At 41.5% G+C, this 19956-nt stretch overlaps 1 protein-coding gene across 6 annotated transcripts in view; it reads left to right on the plus strand.

The window, feature by feature from the left end:
* The window catches only part of SLC4A4 (solute carrier family 4 member 4), a 251234-nt gene that overhangs the window by 27359 nt on the left and 203919 nt on the right, over positions 1-19956 (plus strand). For all 6 annotated transcript variants that reach the window (XM_054029025.1, XM_054029029.1, XM_054029024.1 and 3 more), the window contains exons 2-3: positions 2735-2808; positions 17901-18080. In XM_054029025.1, the coding sequence (XP_053885000.1) occupies positions 2736-2808; positions 17901-18080 (253 nt within the window). In that variant the 5' untranslated portion in view covers position 2735. The remainder of the gene's footprint in view (positions 1-2734; positions 2809-17900; positions 18081-19956) is intronic.

Raw genomic sequence — 19956 nt, forward strand, 5'->3', positions numbered from 1 at the left:
ATTTTCATGATGTTTCTTATGAGATCTGTATGTAATGGTGCAGTGGTCACTCAAAGTAGCTTAAAGGGACTGTCTGATTAAAACCATATTTAAAAAGCCCCAAACTTGCCAGTGTTGCATATGCTGTTTTAGATAGCATTTTAAAAACTAAATCTTCCCTTTATCATTCATTCACCTTGTTTGCATTTCACTCCTTGTGGGCAGTTCTGTTCTTTCCCCCCCTAGTCGCTGTCACTCTTTGGTTACACTACATTACCACAATACTGCAATGTTTGGGAAGTGGGGCAATGTTTAAAACTGGACTGGAAAGAATTTTTGAAAATATTCCTATTGATGTTATGTTTATAACACACATTCATAAGCGCACACAATCTGAGTCCTAAATGAATTGATATTGCTTCTTTAAAAGAGGATCTTATCCTTTGACATATTGGCAGAGCAGTTTGTGAGGAAGCCTCTGTAAGAATAGCCGTTTTGTGAAGTAATCAAGGGAGAAATACATGTGCATTAGGTTTCTATTTGGTCTGAAAATTCAGTGCCATCTGTTCCAGATGTTTTCAGCTGCATTTATAGCAAGCAACTGCTATGCTGCTTAAAAAGAAAAACAGTTTATTTTACACTCTTTCTCTCTCACCCATTGCACTTAGACGACCAGCCATCGAATCAGTTCCTTTGTCTGCGTAACAAAAGTTGCGCAAATAGTGTTGAATAATTTAATAAATGTGAACTCTGGGGCAAGGCTTTTGTGCATGTGTGCTGGCTTTGTATTTGTAGCTGCTAATGCTAGCTTGTAGAGAATGTTAAATCTTATATCATCGTGCAGGGGAACAGCAGCTTGTAAAATGGTGCAATGTTCATACATTGTAAAATAATAGGAATTTATCCTCCAGAACAGACTTCTGGTTACCTGCTACATACAGTATGTGAGGAAACCATCAGACTGTACTAACTAGAGGTGGGCCTGTGCTGCAAAGTTCAGAATTGGATCCAAACTTTGTGGGTGCCAGGATCTGGGGTGTTGGTTTGGGCTCATCTCTAGAATTAAACATGTCAGATGGTGCTCTAGTACTTATTGCTGTACAGTAGTCCAGAAGAAACAAATGCACTGTGGGTGTTCACTTACTGGTTTTGAATCTGGCCCCCTCTCCTCTGCCCCTCCCCCTATATGAAATATTCGGGTATCTGCTGTGCGAAGTGAACTTTTCTTAGCTGGAAACTAATAGCTAAAGGCTATAATAATGTGGCTGTTACTAACAGAGTCCAAGATGGAGGAAAACACAACTGTTGATGGGAGAATTGCTGGTAAACTGTTAGCTGGAAAATGGAGAGACGAGGGGGAATTATGAAGCTTATTGGCTTATAAAATTCTTGGAATGGTTTTTGCTCAGAGAAAGCTTGACATCTTGTAACAAAGCAGACACCCTAATAAACAAATTTGTTCGCTAGGTCTCTATATGCGCAAGATTACCCTGAGCTCTTGAAGATCTAAATCAATTTACTGGTAGCTGCTTTTGCTTTTAGAGCACCCTTTTGGGGGGCATGATTAGAAGACCTGATAATGTGTTAGTATGTTCTCTAGGGATTCTCCCACTTTGGGCTGGCCCTCTGAGCCTTTGCAGGAGGGTTGCAATTATTTCCCAAATGCACTTGTCTTTCACAGTTGGAAGAAAACTTTAGGCCCCAGTTCTGCAGCATTACGTGCTCTGAAAAGCCTCATTGACTTCAGTGCTGTTTGCAGTGTGTAAATTAAGAACTCCTATTTGACAATTAGCACTGAATGGTTTCCCTAACCTAAGAATGGTAAAGGTTGACAAATGTTTACTTATCGACATTAAATATAATTAAAGTAGTTAGCATAGTATGTTGCAGGCTTCCTTTAATTTTGACTGTAACTCTTGATATTTGCTAGTCAGAAGTAGGTTTACAAACACTCACTAGGGAAGTTTCAGTGATCTTATTTAGTGGTGAAATTGTATAGTGAAAATCACATTTAATGGAACAGGAGGGCTTCCTGGCATTGTTATAAAATTAGGAACAAATGGGAGTTGAGGGGAGAAGGAAAGGGGGAGAGAAGTGAAAGAAAGAAAGTTAGAAAATCAATACATGAATGAATGGCCTGCACACACGAATTACTGCTGTGATGGCCTGACTTGCTGTAGCTTGGTCTCTGGATAATCCTCAGATGTCAGATTTCCGTAAGGCCAACATGTGACACAAAGCTTGCCTCTCCACAGAGAAGTGTGCTTTACTGGTATTAAGAGGCTGGCTGGCGCCTTGTCTCTCACCGTGCATGAGAATGTGTGTGTGTCTGTCTGTCTGTATGCATTATGTGTGTCTGTTTGTGTAGGTGGTTCTACGGGCAGTGTGTTTTAGAAGAGCTTTTAAGTGAAACCGGATTTCCACAAGCTATCGGCTAGTGTATAGACGCACCAAACTACTATGTGCGTCTCTTTTTTTAAAGAAAAGACTCCGAGCTGGGATTACCTTTCTCACACCTGCCACCACTGATGCCCTCTCAAGGTTAGAGTTTGAGCTACGTGGGACCAGCTTAATACCAAACGCCATTCAAAAGGAGCTGCATGAAGGAACAGCAGACACGGAAAGAAGAGCACCAGCACCCACCCAATAACATGAACAATAGTTTGCAGGTTAACCTGCCCAGGAGTTGGGCTGGTTCAAATAGCTCACTCCAGGAGAAGTCTGAGCACTCTTTTTTTCTTTTCTATTACTACAGAATGGAGGATGAGGCGGTGCTGGACAGAGGGGCTTCCTTCCTTAAGCATGTATGCGACGAAGAAGAAGTGGAAGGTAAGAGATCTATATTTCTTGGGTTAATGTGTGTGTCTTTAAAATTTAATATTTATATATTGGAGCAAAACAAATTGCCACAGGCAGATTCAGTGAAAAGGGATAGTTCTTTTTCTGAACAATTAAGCTTAAAAATGATTGAAATGGCGGCAGCCAGAATTAGCATAGACCTGACTTTTTACAGCTTAACTCTCACTTTGAAAATGGGACTCTCTTTGTGCTGCTGCTGTTCTTTCTTTATTTCCAAAATAACATTCACATGCCTCCACAGGATAGCCATGAGATGCTGTGTGGTTTTTTTATATAAATGCATTTCACAGCACTTACGAATCAATATTGCACCTTGTATGGCATACATTGGCAGGCATCACAAATGGAGGAGACCCTTGCACAAAATGATCCCAGCTGAGTCGGTATTGAGTGCTGGCCTCTGGGTGCCAGACTCCGGGCACTAAGAGGATCATTTTCTGTGGGATTCTTTCGGCTTAGAAGAAATACAGGCCATGACTTTCTGTGAGAAAAGGGACCTGTTTAACTAGGCCAAGAGTTGCTCCATATTTAAAGAAATGAACAAGAGCATCTGAAATTTTTTCTTTTGCATAAACTAAATATATTTATGTAACTCCCTCCAAACTATGAAAATAGTTTTAGAAAATATCTGCAAAATACAGTGATTGGGTCTCTGAATGCAACTATCAAGCTTCCAGCAATTCAAAATAATCATTTCAAAAAATAGCCAGGAAACTGCCAGATATGAGAAGCACAGTGTTTTGTTTCCTCAACTATGTCAGCTGTGCTCCATGGCTATAAAAACCACCCTGTTGGTTTTAACTAGGCCATTTACTGTCTATAGGGGTTGGGGTGAGAGGGTCTCCTGTTAGAGGATACTGACCCCACAGGTGTGAAAGCCTTAGCATGGAACGTAAACATGTAATTTTTTCTTTAAACGTTTCTCCATATTTTAAAGCCTAAAATGGTGACAAATCCTGTAACTGCAGGTGGAAACAATGTAAATAAAACCTGCCCTCTAGCCTCCCCCGATAATAAAACACAGTTATAACGGTAAGGAGCAGAGCAGCAAAAGGTCATGCCAACCCCCTCAAGGTGTATTAAAAATAGAAGGGTTTTGAGTGGCTGTTAAGACTCTGATTTTCTATCTGACCCTTCTTTAATATTCTTTCCAGGTGAATATGCAAATATGATCTATCATTAAAGAATCACAGTCCAATTGTTATCACCTTGCTGGGGGCAGGGAGTAAGAGTAGGTGAAAAGAGATGAAGTGTTTATATAATTCCTCAGCACAGGAGACTGGGAACTGTAACTCCAGGTCTGAGCCTTTTGATAGACTCAAACTTTGGGTTGTATAACTAACTCCCTTGTTCTCATTAATGGCAGTGCCTAGGTACTACAATGAAACTTCTTAAACACCCCCAGATAACTAGTTAAGGAAGCTAGCACATGTAAAGTTTTGAGTACTTGCAGTGTAGCAACTGCCATTGTATCGGAATAGGAACAGGTGTGCTAATGTGAAAAGACTTCAAGTTGCCACTTCGCCTCTGCTGTTCTTTGGGGCATGGGTTGTCCTTTTCGTATGTGCTTTGACAGCACCGGGCACATTTTGGGCACTTTGCCATATAAATAATTATTCATATGTGTTGGCCTTGTATATGTTGCATTTGCCTAACCAAGAACACACCACACATGCATGTGCCTAATCTACCCGTAACAGTAACACTAATGGGAATTATATGAGAGCATGTGTCTCTATGGCATGTCCCCAGACTTTGAAGATAATTTAAGATCTGTGTGTGTATCTGGCCATTTCCTGCTGATTGTCATGAAGAAGTTATCATTTCACTTCTGATGTTAATGGGTAAATGCTACCTGCCTACCTTGCTTTAATATCAAAAGGGCATAGGTAATAACTACAATACATTTTTGTTATGAAGAGCTGCTTTGTTGGCAGCTGGCTGATGTCGTATAGAGATTCTCGGAAATATGGCTCAGCATGTTTTAATGAGGTTACTTCCCAATTCCATTTCAGAGAATGGGAAAATATAAGCATTATTGTGAGAATGAGGAACAAACGGAGCTCCAGGGTCAAGTTTTTCTAAAAAGAAAAGCAGCCCCATTTATCGACGGCACAGTACATTCTTTTCTTAAAAGGTAGTGACGTATTCCTAAAATTCCACTAAGTCAGGAATCTAGATATGAGAGACATGCAGATTACTTAACTTGTTTTGGAACAAGGGAAAAAGTAAAGCTCCACCTTATCCCTTGTGATAAGATCTTGCCTCTCTAACTCCCCTCAAGCCAGTAGTAGCTCTGACTTCATAGTGGGGCGGAGGATACTTGATTTCAAGTTTGGCAACTCAGTTAAAACTGTAAAGAAGGAGGGGCACTCTGACAGGGTTCAGGTATGTAGGTGACTGTGGCCTGCATTTCCGCAAGTTTCCCCCCACCCTGTATCCATCTACTTTAGGGATACCATGCAGATGGATGCAGTATTGGAACCCGACTAGAACAGAATTCTCTGTTACACTGGAAATTTATGTCTCTGGATCTCATCAGTGTTAAGGGGAGTTATCTACATAAACGTCTGTACACATGGATCAGAGAAACATGGGGAACTTAATTAGGGACTTTGCAACAAGAGAAACTTTAGTAAAAAAAACTTCCCAACCCCTAAAACCATTTGCCATTTTTGCTAAACCTCTTTTTCTTTTGCTTTCCCCTGCTGTGATGTCAGTGTATTTGTGTTATCACACATTTGGGGGAAAAAGTTGTGTAATGTCATAAAATGCTACCCTTAATTTTGCTTCACTCAAAACATCACTCATTTTGCAGTAACAATGGGAGACTGTGAATTACTGATTGATTGATTTTTTTTTTTTAAATATAGTATAAATGAACAAGTGAAATTAAAAAATATAAGCAAGGAAAAATCACCACAGAATGTACTTTGTTAATTTGTTTTGATAACTTAGCTTAGTTGAAATTGCACAATAGAAGGGGAAGCTGCATTTTTGTGTCTTCAAAACCTCCACAGACTTTGATTTTGCTGTTGCAAAATTAGGAGTGATTACTTAAAGTGTAAGCTCTTTGGGGCAGGGACTGTCCTGTTTTGTTTTGTATCTGTACAGCACCTAGCACATGGGGGTGGGGGGGGGGGAGGGCCCAGATATGGACAAAGCCCTCAGTGCTGCCACAATACAAATAGTAAATAGCAGTAGGGATTTGGGTTCCAATTCTGGTTTTTATGTGAACCTTCAAATTTTGAGAGGGTTCAGATAAAAGATTTCTATTTCAGCTCCTCTCTAGTTTTAATTCTCTGTTATGCTTTGTATACTATTAAATATGCTGTAGTACAGCTTGGATAAACTCTCAAGTCCTGATTCAATATAAATGCAGTAGAACCTACCTTAAATGGTCTAATAGGAGGGTCTTTGCATATTACCATCTTTCTAACATTTGATAGCTTGACACTAGTAAATCTACCAGCATGTTTACCATCCATTTTTTTTTCAACTTATGGCTAATTTTCTTTATCTGTAGGTGAGATGTCATTCTAGTCTGCTGCAAATGTCTTTTATCCGTCGGCAGGGTAGTTGCAGACTTCAGTGTTCTCTTAAAATGTGCTGGTGTCGTGTCTGACATCAGTGCTTTCTCACTTCCACTGCTGTGACACTTTAATGTCCTATTTGAAGGGCTCGGATTTAAAAACTTGGGTCAAAATTGGGATGACTGTAAAGTGATTTTATTTAAAATGGTACTTAGCTGAATGTGCATTTTAAAAAGAACTGTCAGGGTTTTTCCTTCTGCCTTTTAAAGAAAGTACACCTTTGGGAAGTGTCATAGAGTTTAGGGCCAGAATGGACCACCAGATCATCTAAACCTCCTGAGTGGCACAGGCTACCCACATGCTAAACATGAAAAGGCAGTGTATAAGTGCTGAGTGGTCTTCCTTTTAAAGGAATATTAAATTCTCCAGTGACAGAGCCTTGTACTACAAATTATTTTACATCAAATCTGAGGAAAGTGTTTTGTAATACCATAATGGCAGTAACATGGCTTTTTTAACCCCCGTTTGAAAGGGAGAAGATAGGAATTGCTGATTTCCTTAATTAAAGGCAAGGAGCAAACACTCAGCCAGCATTAAAAACACTTAATATGGTATTAAATGATCAATTTAAAAACAATCCATCTCTGTGCAAAAGTGACACGAATGAGATGCGCACCTGCTCTCCAACTTGGCGGCTAACCAAACTTGGCTGAAGGCCATGCTAGTTAAATGGTGACAGTCAGACGGCGGCATTGTGCCCCTTGGTCTGCTGGTGTGAGAGAGTGTTCCAATGGAGGGCTTTGGATGTACTGATGGAGGCAAACCAGAGCACCAGGCCTGCCAAGGGAGCTGCCTGCACAGACTCCAGCTTGACAGGCAAATTTGCTGGGACTGTGCAGGCCGATCCCTTTTCAGGATCAAGGCCCATACTATATAACTGTACACATAATAATATACATTTACTGTGTGTGGAGCAGGGGTTCTCAACCTTTTTCTTTGAGTCCCCTCCCCCCCAACATGCTATAAAAACTCCATGGCCCACCTGTGCCGCCACAACTGGTTTTCTGCATGTAAAAGCCAGGGCCGGCATTGCGGGGTAGCAAGGAGGGCAGTTGCCTGAGGCCCCACACCACAAGGGGCCCCGCAAAGCTACATTGCTCAGGCTTCGGATTTAGCCCCCGGTGGCATAGCTCAGGGCCCCGGGCTTCAGCCCTGCACAGCGGGACTTCGGCTTTCTGCCTTGGGCCCTAGTGAGTTTAACAGTGGCCCTGCTTGGTGGAGCCCCTGAAACCTGCTTGTGGCCCCCCAGGGGGCACGGGACCCCTGGTTGAGAATCGCTGGTGTATGGGACAGTGCTATGGTCAGCTTACCCAATCAGGTTATGTGTCCGCTGCCTCAGTTTCTCCAGAGAAGTACATGTAGACTTGTGGTTTGTCACATCCCCTTCTTTGGATCTGATTTGCTAAGAAAACATAACAGTTCAAACATAACGGCCAGAACAAATCTACCAGCCCTCTCCCCAGACTCTGACGTTCCTTCCCCAAACCATTTCATGTCTGAAGCCTCTCCTAGCTGAGACTTGTTCTGCTCCCGCTTGGCTAGTATGGATTCCACTGGCCCTGGGTTCTCCTCTTTCTGTATGAATAGCCGCTCTCTTATAATAAGTGCTGCACCCCAGCAGTTCTCATGTGACCCCGGTCGTTTGACTCAGCGGCAGGCCAGAACCTGGAAACAGGATACTGGGACATACATGTGCCCAGGAACTATGAGCACCATTCGCTCAGAGGGATCTCAAGTTGCTCTACAGATTTTACAAACTCTTTCTGTTGGACCCTCTTCCCTCACTGCTGGCATGTCTCTGCCTCTGGGGTGACACACAGCAACTCTTCATTAGTGCCCAACAACACTACATGACCACTTAGGACAGAAAGTGAAGAGTATATAAAATTTACCTGTCTCTGCTGTGCTTGATACCCCATCCCTTTCTGAATTCCTTCAGGTTATTTTTAAACAAATAACCTAAAATACATATACAGAAGGTCAGACTAAATGATCACAATGCTCCCTTTCTGGTCTTGGACTCTGAATCTAGGAAAACTTAAAATATGGCAGGGAGGTCCAGTCACAGCTGTGGAATTTCTAATGGAAGATGGAGTTGTATTTTAGTGACTTTTCATTCGGTTTACTGCCGTCTTGGGCTCACTTTTTATTTTCTTCTCATTAAGGATCTAGAAATAAAAACCGAGAAGCCACTTAAGCCAATACCTGCTAAAGGGAAAGAGAGACCAGTTAAAACCGATAATCTGTGCAATAAATCAAAACCTATAGAAACGAAGTGAAGTCATTCCTAATTATACCTGATAAATGACAAAACTTATCAAACAAACAAAACAAAAAAGCCTCCTGGGAAGCAAAAGGTAAAAATTAACAGACAATAGACTGACTGAATGGATGAATAAACTCTATTAATTTAATCAGTTCTCATTTCAAACCGGAGTAGAAAAGATCCCAAGAAGGGCAATGAATATGGAATGCTAGAGAGCTTCCTTGAGAGGAGAGAATAGTAAGAGCAAAGATAGGTTAGTGTATAAGATAACAAAGGGTTTAGAGAGAAGGCCCAGTGGGTGCTTCCGTTTAACCATTCCTCATGAAACACGAATGAGAGGGCAGGTAGAGCAAAGACCTAAGGAAAGGGGAGGCTGAGCCTGAGAGATCAAGGTTGGAGGTGGAGAGGAGTGTGAGGAACAGAAGTAGAATTGGCCTAGTGGATCAAGTCAGAATTTAGGACCAGTCCTGGTTTCTTGCTTGACTTTCCCTGTTTGTGTGTTCACTGACCATTGGGAAAGAATCTTATTCTTCATTGGTCTAAGGGAAAGAGAAATATTCATTGCTTTTCTCTATGGGCCTGTAAGCAGCAAAGCTGGGCTTACTCTGGTGAGTACTGCCAGGGGTGCCTTGTAACTCAGTGGAACTAATATGGGCTCTTTGTGTTTAGAATTCTCTTAACAATTTCTAGGGTATGTATGTTCTCTTCACGTGGGTCCGGTGGTATTCCAAGACTTTTTGGACAATATTGTGGGTATAAGAGGCAGTGTAAAGGGACTTTAAAATGAGCATACTTAATATTTATGCTCACTTGAAGGCCCCTTCACCGTGACAGAACAGAGTAAAGTGGCCTGGGTATAAAATGAGAATCAGACTATTTAGGGTACATCTACACTGCAAAAAACAAAACAAAACAAAAACCCAACAACCCTGTAGCAGTGAGTCTTGGAGTTCAGTTCAACTGACTTGGGCTCACACTACGGGGCTAGAATAGTACTGTATACATTCCTGCTTGGGCTGGAGCCTGGGCAAAGGGGGTTGGTCTCAGAGCCTAGGCTCCAGCCTGAGTGGGCATGTCTACACTACTACTTTTAGCCCCGTAGCACAAGTCCCAGAAGCCCTAGTCAGTTGAACCAGACTCAGACTCTCTGCCATGAGTGTGATGTTTTTTGTGCAGCCATCAGCGTGGAGGGTGGACGTGGAGATAAATAGGGGCCCAGTATCAAGGAGTCTGATCTTGAAGTACTCCAGAATCTAGGTGCAATTTCCCTTTTAAAAGAAAACTGCGTCCTCAATATAGTTAACCATAATTGCATACCCAGAAGCAGCGTGCCATTAGGATGTACTCGTGATGTACAGTAGTACTGCAGAATTAGGTGCATGATAAGGGCTTTTATGGAGGCACCCAGCATTTGCCAAAATTGGAGGCAGGGTACTGGACTAGGTGGATCCTTGGTCTGTTCTGGTCCATCATTTCTTGTGTCCATCTTTCTGTTAGATCCTTATAGGCATTTTCTGTACCTTTTTTCTTGTTCATCCTGTGTACTTTCCCCAACACTCGTGTCCCTGTGTGTGCTAGCAGCGGCTTTCAGTGATAGTGACTCACATTTCCTTCTCTATAGCACAGGGTGTGCGTGCCTCCAAATTTAGGTGGCTAGTTTCACTGACAAACACTTCTGTTGCTCAGTCATGCCATGCATGCAGCAGCTCTGCTATGATATGCAGGAGGCAGCTTCGCATCTCCCAGTCCTGACCACCTGTGCTTACCTTGTGAGTAGCAGAGTTCTCGTGATGCCCCAGCTGATATGCCAAACACCTGGGCAGGCACTGAAATGACAGCAATTTACTCTAAGTATCATGGGGACACTTTTAGTGCACTACTTTTTTGAGGCGGTGAGATAGAGGCTTGTTTAGGTTAAACATTATGTATTGATTATGACTCTACAATAATAACCAATGCCCTGGTTTTGTCCATAATCACAGGAATTTAGTGCACCTAAGGGGGAGGAAAGACTATCTCCTCTAGACTTAATGGCATGCAGTTCATCAGCAGTACAGGTCTCCTGTCCTCCAACACAGCTCAGTGCAACACACTTGCAAAATTCAAAGTCCTTCCTGCTCAGACAATTAGAAGAACTAGGGTCAAAATTTTCAAACTTTCACGCCTAAAGAAGGGGCTTAATATATTCCGAAAGGCTGAACGCTAAAAGCTCCCACCTAAGTCAATGGGATCCATAGGGCTCAGCAACTGTGGAAAATCAAGCCGCTTATTTATACCTAATATAGCTCCTATCTGCATAGATGCATTTATAATGCCAAACACAGTTTAATATTGGGTCTGTCTGCCTTGATGATTTCCATACTCAGAAAGAGACAATTCAGGCCAAGGTTTTCAAAAGCAATACGTTATTTTTGGATGCCTTGATTTTGGGTGCACCACTTAAGACGCCTTTAGGGAGTCTGATTTTTAAAGGATGTGTGTGGAAAATCAGGTGTCTCAAAAAACCCAGAGGTACTCAAAATGAGTTTTCATTTCTGGAAACCATGGACTAACACTTTGTATTAGATTTTATAATATATGTAAGCTGCTCTTTCAGAAGTCATCCTCTTCTTTGATTAGGATCCAAGCAGCGTTGACCTGATTAGATCAGCTCATGGCATGGCAGGTTCTGTAGGTTGTCTAACCTCTCACACTTGAAGAGTCAGAAAAGCTGCTTATAGGTTTGTGGGTAAGAGTCTAATGATAGATTATAAAAACCTCAGGTTGAATACCCAAAAGATGCTTGTCGTCTTCTATCTTAACAGTGTTGACCAATTTATCATTTGCCAACTATAGGCATTTATCTGTCATGCAGAAACTATACTCAGTTATGTGAGTGTCTGTCCCAGATTCCACTGCACACATTGTCTTTCCTTCCTAGATCAATCCTGCATCTTTTGATCACTTATACCCACTGTTTCATTTAGATGTTCAGGTTTGTGTATGTTCTTTTAAGGTTCCTGATGAAGAATGCACCTTTTTTAGTTTAAGTTCTTCTCACTTCTTAAATCTTTTTTTTTTTTTTTTTTTTTTTACTTTTAGCGTGCTGCCTCCATACTTGAAAGGAATTGTAGGTGTCAAGGTACAGCACTAAACCACCTCTACAATAAGCTTCAGAAAAGCCTTGTTAAATCTTCTTAGGAATTTTTCAGTTTAACCCAAAGGTGATCAATAGGTATTGAGTGAAGGAGGGAAAAATCATGCTTTTGGAATTGAGAGAGCTTGAGATTCAAACCATCTCCTTTATTCTACACTCATCCTATCCAAGTGCCTTTCAGCGTAAGCTGACTATAGTGTCATTACATGTGAACCTTTAAGGACTGTAGAGATCGTTTTTATATGAAGAGTAAATTGACTTTTGGGAAGACACACAATTTCTGATGTCTCATCAGGTCACTGGAACTTATTTCTCTTATTTTCATGTTGTTTTCCTCATCCATGCCCCCCATTCATGCTGTCATCATTATATTAAATGTCCCATTGTAAGATATAAAAAATAACATGTAGAAGCTTTGGTAGAGTTCAACTATTGAGTAACTGACATGGGGGAAGGTGGTATGCTTCAGGAAATGTCTTAGTTGTTTGAAGAAATGGGGCTTTAGAATAGCAAGTTAGGAGGGTTGAAAAGTACATCTTCCCCCCCCCCCTTTTAAATCTTTAGATATGTCTGAGCCCATAGAGGAGAATGGGGGCACAGGGCACTCAAACTACAACTCAAATGAGGCACCTTAATGACATGTTTATCAGCCAAAAATTTATTGTTTTTCCGTTGATTTTATTTATTTCTGAAATGTTGAAATTTCCCATGGGAAATTATCTTAATTCTGGCATTCCCTAACTTTTGAGTGCTTGACTTTGCAACCAGAACATTCTTTTACCATAGCTGGTGGTGGTTTTTTTATTTTTATTTATTTATTTATTTTTTAATATAGGTATAGATACATAGTGGTAACGCTGATCACTGGTGCCCTCTTGTATTACTGTATCTACAAGCCTGACAAATCCGTCAGCTTTTCTGCTGAGCCTCTACATCCGCTGCTTCAAACTTCATACACTCTCTAGTTTGCTATAGAGCCTGGGATCCTTCATCTCTTTTACATTTGAAATTTCAAACTGAAAGTACATGAAACTTGCAAAAAGCTCCTAGGCCTGCATAGCCCTTTCTGAGACCATCTTGAAAGTGGTTAATGGAATTTCAGGAGGCTTTGCAGGGGACAGATTGATGCACCGGGTCTGAAGGCAGGTCCAGAGAAGAAGAATATTACAACCAAGTGAAAATGGCATGCTCCCCATACATATTATGCTGTTTCCCATACTGATTTAAATGCAGGCATACTTAGGTATCTGCAAACAGTCTTAACCAGCTCTTTTCAAGATTAGCAAAGTGCTTTTTACTCACTGAGGGCTAGGTATGCACCACATTAGAATGTTTAAATCCAAACTGGGGTATTAGAGTGCAAAAAAGCATCTGAACAAGCGTCTTAAAACATTAAAAAAAGAAAAAAAACACGTTTTCTTCCTCTGGTTTAAAAAAGAAGAAAAAAATCACCCTCGGGAGCCAAACTATCATGTTGGATGGCAGTCTAAGTAATTTGTTGGTGGAAAATAATAATAAACCACTGAAAGTGGGGGCTTACAATGAAGCTCCCTGCTGTAATGCTTGCAGTGACCTTCAAGTTTATCACATCATCATTCTGGATGCTAGGGTGTGCTAACCTGCTGTAGTTGAACTGTGGTGTGGTGAGTAGAACTTCATGGAGAATCATGCAGAAAAAATAGAATTCCTCTCTTACTGCTCTATCTTTGCAAAAGTGTTAGCAAAAATTCATTACACTGAAGTAAAGAAATTAGAATGTCTAGATCGAGCCATTGAGAATAGTAGTGCTGCCCAATAATTAACCTAACCAGGAACACATTAATAAATTAACTTTGTCCTGGTGTGGTGTCTAGAGGTCCTGTTGTGCTGCATGCAATCTCAGTAGATGAGACCGAGGATGGGAGGGGAAACAAAAGACACACAGAAATGAAGTGACTTAGCTAAGGTCAAACGGCAAGCCAGTGACAGAACTCATGGAATTCAGGTCTCTGGACTTCCAGTCCATTTCCCTATCCACTGGACACGCTGCCTTCCATATGTAGGAGCAAATGACTGAGGCGTGGCTCCCTGTTGAATATTATGGCTCATCAGCTGTGCCAAAGGGTTGAGAGTCCAGAGAATTATAGCACTACAGTAAGGACCAAGTTCTATCTCCAAGATGAACACACAGTTTTGTGATTTCTGTAGGGGTCGCACCCATGTACTTGAAGATAAAACTTAACCCTGATGTGTTGAGGCACCACATAAAAGCTACCTGGGCATTTGGAAATGTCAGCAAGGCCACAGTGGATAACTTCGATTGATGTGTGGGAATCTAATATGAAAAGAAACAGCAGGTGTAGGGTGGGGACCGTATCCACAACAGAAAGGGCAGTTAGTGACTCTTGACAAGGAAATCTTATTGCCCTGACCAGATGCGAAAGCCAGATATAAGAGGGTGAGGTGCTTCCCACGGCTGCATTAAAGCAACCTCCTTTTTTGAGTCACTTTAATTCTGTGGTCAGCTTGATAATAGAAACACATCATAGTAAGCCTGTAGACTTAATACCTTAATATGCTGCCAGCAGAACTAGACAATCTCTTTAATCCTTTTGATCACATGTGCACAGTGCAGATTTTGGTAACGTGAAACTAAGTTGTGTATGTGCAGGCAAGCATCTGCATTACTTAGCTGCAGTTCCCCATTCTGCAAGGGAGAGAAATGTTTAATGTTCCTTTCCCCCTTCCGCTCCCCCTCCCTGAAGGGAGGTGGCTAAGTAAGAGATTTTCCTGTTCAATGTACTTGAAGGAAGTGGTTGGCATTTGTTTACATTGTTGTGAGTTCTGAGATAAACTTCTAGACTCTCCTCCCAGAGTGCCTGGCAGGAAGAAATTGACACATATTCTCAATGCACTATGTTGAGACATTTCCTACTTGTTGGGAAAATTTAGCTTTCCCATGAGAACCATTCAATGCAAATGGTTATGCCTGATAAATTTCACAAGATGCATGTACGGCATGTTAGCATGCTGCAACTTAAGAGGCTAGGAAGAATGAAAATGGCTGCTTTAGTTCTCCTGCTGGCCTAGGTATTACCCAGCGGTCAGTAGGGTTTTTCTTCGACACCTGTGTCAGTCCAGATAAAGGTTTCTTCAAGAGCACAGGGTGATGAAAGTAGGGGTGCTGCGGGTGTGGCAGCATCCCCAGGCTCAAAGGGGTTTCCATCATATACAGGGTTTACAATTTTCTTCCTAAGGATCTGATTAGGTTTAGAAACTTCTAATAGATCAGAGTTGTGTATTGATTTAAAGTATTATAGGTGGCGTGTGTGTTGATGCCTATCATTGAAGGTTGCCTTCACGTTTCCATTCTGAAGAGCCTTTTGCAGTTGCTTACCACTTTCTCAAACTTTTTCCTGTTGGGGCTGAAATTTTTGAAGATGGATTTTCTGTCCAGTGGTGATCTTGTGTGTGATTTTGAGCAAAAATGGGTCAACTGGTTTTGACTGTGAAGAGAGTAGATGGTGGCTGCTGATGGTGAGGGGCAGATGGTGCTTTTTTTTTTTTTTTTTTAAAAGAGCACCAAGTTCTTCTAGGAACTTTTTGTGACTTTTTTTTTTTTTTTAATTTTATTTATTTATTTTTTTAACAGCTCTAGCACCTTAGCAATTTGGGGTAGAAATTTGAGATTTGTTTGCGTTTCAGTGGTGAAAACCCATTCTATTTTACTGCGTTGTAATGGTTTGTTTAAAAACAGACACTGCCCGTGCAGACTGAGTTCTCTCCCTGCCTCTGACAATAACTGTTGATCTCCCGCCATTGCATTTGTACTGAACCTTCGTGTAGATAAGCAGTTTGAGTGGGTTCCTCAATGTCTGAAGGTGTGCATTGCCTGAGTTCCAGGTGTTGGTCATCAAGAATTTCACATGGTGCCATGTGTTCTGGGATGTTCCAGCCCATATGGGCCTGGGAATCGGCTGAAGTGGCTTAAGTTAGTTATGCAGATGGAGCTAGGTATTCCCATTTCTATAGCAGAATGGCCAGTTTTTTAATGCATTCACAGCTTACCAGTCACATCAGTCCTGCTCATGAATGAGATTGAAACCTCATCCACAGCAGAAGGGATCACATGAGACCCATGTTGTGTGTGGCTGTGAAGTGCAGGTGGATTTATTCATGTTACAGCTTGGTTGCAAACTTGATAAAACCTTCTAGTGCTGAGAGTCCTAAAGTTTTGTCCACACTAAGGCCTTGGCTACACTCGCTGATCCACCGAGGCAGCACTGTGAAGCGCGAGTGTAGTCGCGCCGCCAGCGCTGCGAGAGCTCTCTTGCAGCGCTGCAAGTACTCCACCCCTCTGAGGGGATTAGCTTGCAGCGCTGTGAGCGAGCGTGCAGCGCTGCAGGCGCTGGTTACACTGGCGCTTTACGGCGCTGCACTCGCTGCGCTCGGAGTGTGTGTGTGTTTTTTCACACCCCTGAGCGCAGCAAGTGCAGCACTGTGAATTGCCAGTGTAGCCAAGGCCTAACGCTGAAGCTGTGTTAGGCCATGTCTACACAGGGACACTCAGGAAGATAAAAGGGCAAGTTAACATGAATTAGTTAAAGTGCATTAACCCATTGTGTGGACGTTCTCAATTCAGAAGTAAAGTGGCCTTAGTTCACTGTAGTTTAATTTTCCTTGAAGAATTTCTCTTTCCCCAACAGATATCCCAGCTGAACTACATAGGCTGCTGGGGTGAGGATTCTGGCCAAAATGCACACAAGTTGGATTTTCAAAGTTTGGGTTCCCACAGCAATTGCACCTCTGCTCACTTTTGCATAATCAGTAATTTTTTTTTCTTGCTGTATATGTGGGTTAACTGCCAAGATTTAAATGAATAAATATATGCAAGGCAACTGAGATAGATGATTGGCTATGGGAAACAATAACTATGAATTTCTGAGCTTAAGGGAAAAGAACTGATCGAACTTTCAGATAAATACACTTGTTCTCACATGTGAATAGGATCACCTCTTCAGATAAACATACTTCAGTCAATGGTCAAACAAGTGTGTTTATCTGGAGCTCTGCAATGGTACATTGTAAAATGAGTGGATAAACCAAAGTTGTTCAAACATATCAAAGGCACTTGTCTTTATCAGGGACTGAATCCATGGCGGGTGTGTCTGAAGTTTTTAAAAATAAGATGGTTGAGTTATCAGAGTACACAAGAAATGTCTGAATAATTTCCTAAAGTGTAAAGAATCTCTTTATTCTAGGCTGGTGTTGGAGGGGCAAGGAACTTGGAAAATAAAGAATCAAGAACTTTTTATCCAACTCAAAAAAACAGACAAGTAGAATTTTATCCCATTGCTTTAAAAAAAAAAAAAAAAAAAAAAAAAAAAAAAAAGTGGGAGTGAACATCTTTATATTTGGGAACAAGCATAAGCAATTTTAGGCCAAATTGTAATTTGTTTTTTAAAATTTTGGAAAGTGTCAGATACTGAACAGCGTAAAAGAGAAGCCTCTTCCTCAGCCATAACACTGCTTCTCTGATGCAATAATACATATGTATCTTAGTGCTTTCCCCCCCCCCCCTCCAGATTTGGGCTATTACTTGGCATATTGGACACTGGTCCAGATATTCAACTGGTGTAAATCATCATAGGTTGATTGACATCAGGCTGTGTTGGTTTGCACCAGATGAGTGTCTGGCCCAAAAAGAGTATTTGTGTAAAAAAACAAACAAACAAAAAAACAAGTAGGTTCATGGGGAGAGTTCTTGAAGAGTGAGACTGCAGAAATACTTTTTTTTTTTTTAAGAAAAATAGCCACAAATATTGAATAGCCAGCAGTGACTCTACACTTGCATGTACTGTCAGTTGTGATTTTTTTTTTAAAAACTATTTGACCATAAAAGAAATAACTAACAAACCAAAACCCACAACTAAAGGGGATTCAAAAGGTGCTAATTAATGTTTGAGTAAAACAGCAAGTTGACCCCCTGTTTAGGGATACTTCTACAATGAAATATGATATAAACTAGACTTCTTGGTATTTCTGCCAATTGCACGTGATGAAAATTAATGCTCCTATTGTTCCCTAGGCCATCACACTGTCTACATTGGGGTCCACGTGCCTAAGAGCTATAGGAGAAGGAGACGCCACAGAAGAAGACCTGGGCTAAAGGAGAAGAAGGAAAGAGAAAAAATCTCTGAGTACTACTCCGACAAATCAGATGTAGAAAACGCGGATGAGACGAGCAGCGGCATCCTTAAACCACTCAGTGAGTACCGTCGCTTTCTGGCATTCCTTGTGATACTCTATTGATGTGCAGTGCTCTTGTCCTGAGCATTTAGAAAGAAACTGGATCCCTGAAAGAACATCACCAGCATGTGTTGTGGGGTCAGCATGTGTTTTATCAGTTGCTAGGGAATTGTTGTTTGGAAGAGACACCACCCAGGCGCTCCAGGTGAGCACTTCATCTTTGTTCACCGTGAGGTGTCATTGTTGAGTTAGACGTTGTCAGTGCAAATTGTCAAAACCAAGCTGATGCGGTGTGTGAGGAGACAGCAAGCAATTTGAAATCTAATTACCCATTCTGACTGATCCATTGCCACCCCCCCTCCTGCACACAGCATATGCACAGTCTCCCAGGGTAGAAGGATAGTCACGTGCCCAGGGGGGTCAGCTAGAAATAGAGCTAGCAGTGGGATAACAGAAGAACCAAGCCCCCTGTCAGAGGCCGTAAGAAATGTTTTGACTTGGAATTGCAGAATTCTATGCCATGGTGCGTGCATGCCTGCCTGCTTTAGTTGGAGGGAAGCAGCTGATAAATAGCAGCTAATTACTATTTATTGAATTGACTTAAGAATAAGAGTTTTTTATACACAAAAGTTGGAATGGAAATGTAACCTTAGTCGTATGAATCAGTTGTATACTGATAGATTGGGCCTCTGATTTGGGATATTCAGCTGGGGCTGGGAGTGTTAGAGATGAGACACCTGAATTGTCAAGTGGAGTACCTTTTCTCAAGTGTCTTTCTAGGGGACAGTCAGTGAAGCCTGATTCCCAGCCCCTTTAGCCATCTGCTCAACTGGCTGTAGGTTCATTATTCTGAAAAGTGGTTGCTTAAATAAGAGGCTGGGGCATTAGAGAACAGGAAGAGAGAGACTGTGATCAACTGTTGAAAATGGTGTCACACTGTAGAAGTTTGGTGATATGGGAAGAATATAAGGTGATAGTCTGCACAATATCTGCCTGCTTTCTTCACCCTGCCTTCCCAACTTCTCCTGTCTCCGAAGCATTCCTAAATAGATTTAACCCCATCAGTCCTAGTACAAAAACCTTTTGGCTACTATTCTGCCCTTAACCCCTTCTACGATTTAAAAACTGGCCATTTATTTCTACTTTGTTTTCTGTCTGACTGTTCCTGAGCCGTGATTACTTTGACTCTCAGACTATGACTACGTTAGTAGTCTCTTGTGAAGGACTTTGTCAGAGGCCTTTTGAAAATCTAAGTAGCTGGTTCTCTGTTACCTGCTATTCGACTATGGCACCAATTTTCAGAGCAGACCAGTTGCTCTCCGCTGTAGCGGGGGGAGGCAGCTGAAATGAACCCTAGCGATAGGAATCCTCCATGATCAGATTCTCAGACCCACAGTATTCCATTCTGTTAAATGGTCACAGGATAATATCCCCCCCCCCCTTTCGTGTAAGAAGCGTTCAACTTAAGTTATGGCCTTTAGGTAAGGATCAATTGCAGTAGGTGACTGAGAATATTAGAATTAAAGAGCTTAGGGATTTTGAATAGTAATTTTATGGAGGTAAATTAAGAAAGCTGACATGAAGTCTTTCATTTAAAAAAAAAAAAAAAAGACAGTTGTCAGAGAGCAGGTGTTGTAAGAGGCTGAAGTAGATATTGGATCACAATCACACAGTAAGAGTAGGACAGAGTGGAGAGTTTTGATATGGATCACTGGAACAAAGAGGCGCTACAGGTGGGTAGGTTGGGGTCTGAGAAGCAAGAAACTGGGAAATATAGAGCATCAGTGTTTCCTCTGAATGAGAGGAATGTTGGAAATAAGACAGTGGAAAGGAGGTATCTCTAAAAATTGCTAGAGTGCAGAGAGTGGGAATTAGTATACCAGGTCTGATTTTTC

Source organism: Malaclemys terrapin, chromosome 5, assembly GCF_027887155.1.
Source record: "Malaclemys terrapin pileata isolate rMalTer1 chromosome 5, rMalTer1.hap1, whole genome shotgun sequence".
NCBI classification, from domain to species: domain Eukaryota; kingdom Metazoa; phylum Chordata; order Testudines; family Emydidae; genus Malaclemys; species Malaclemys terrapin.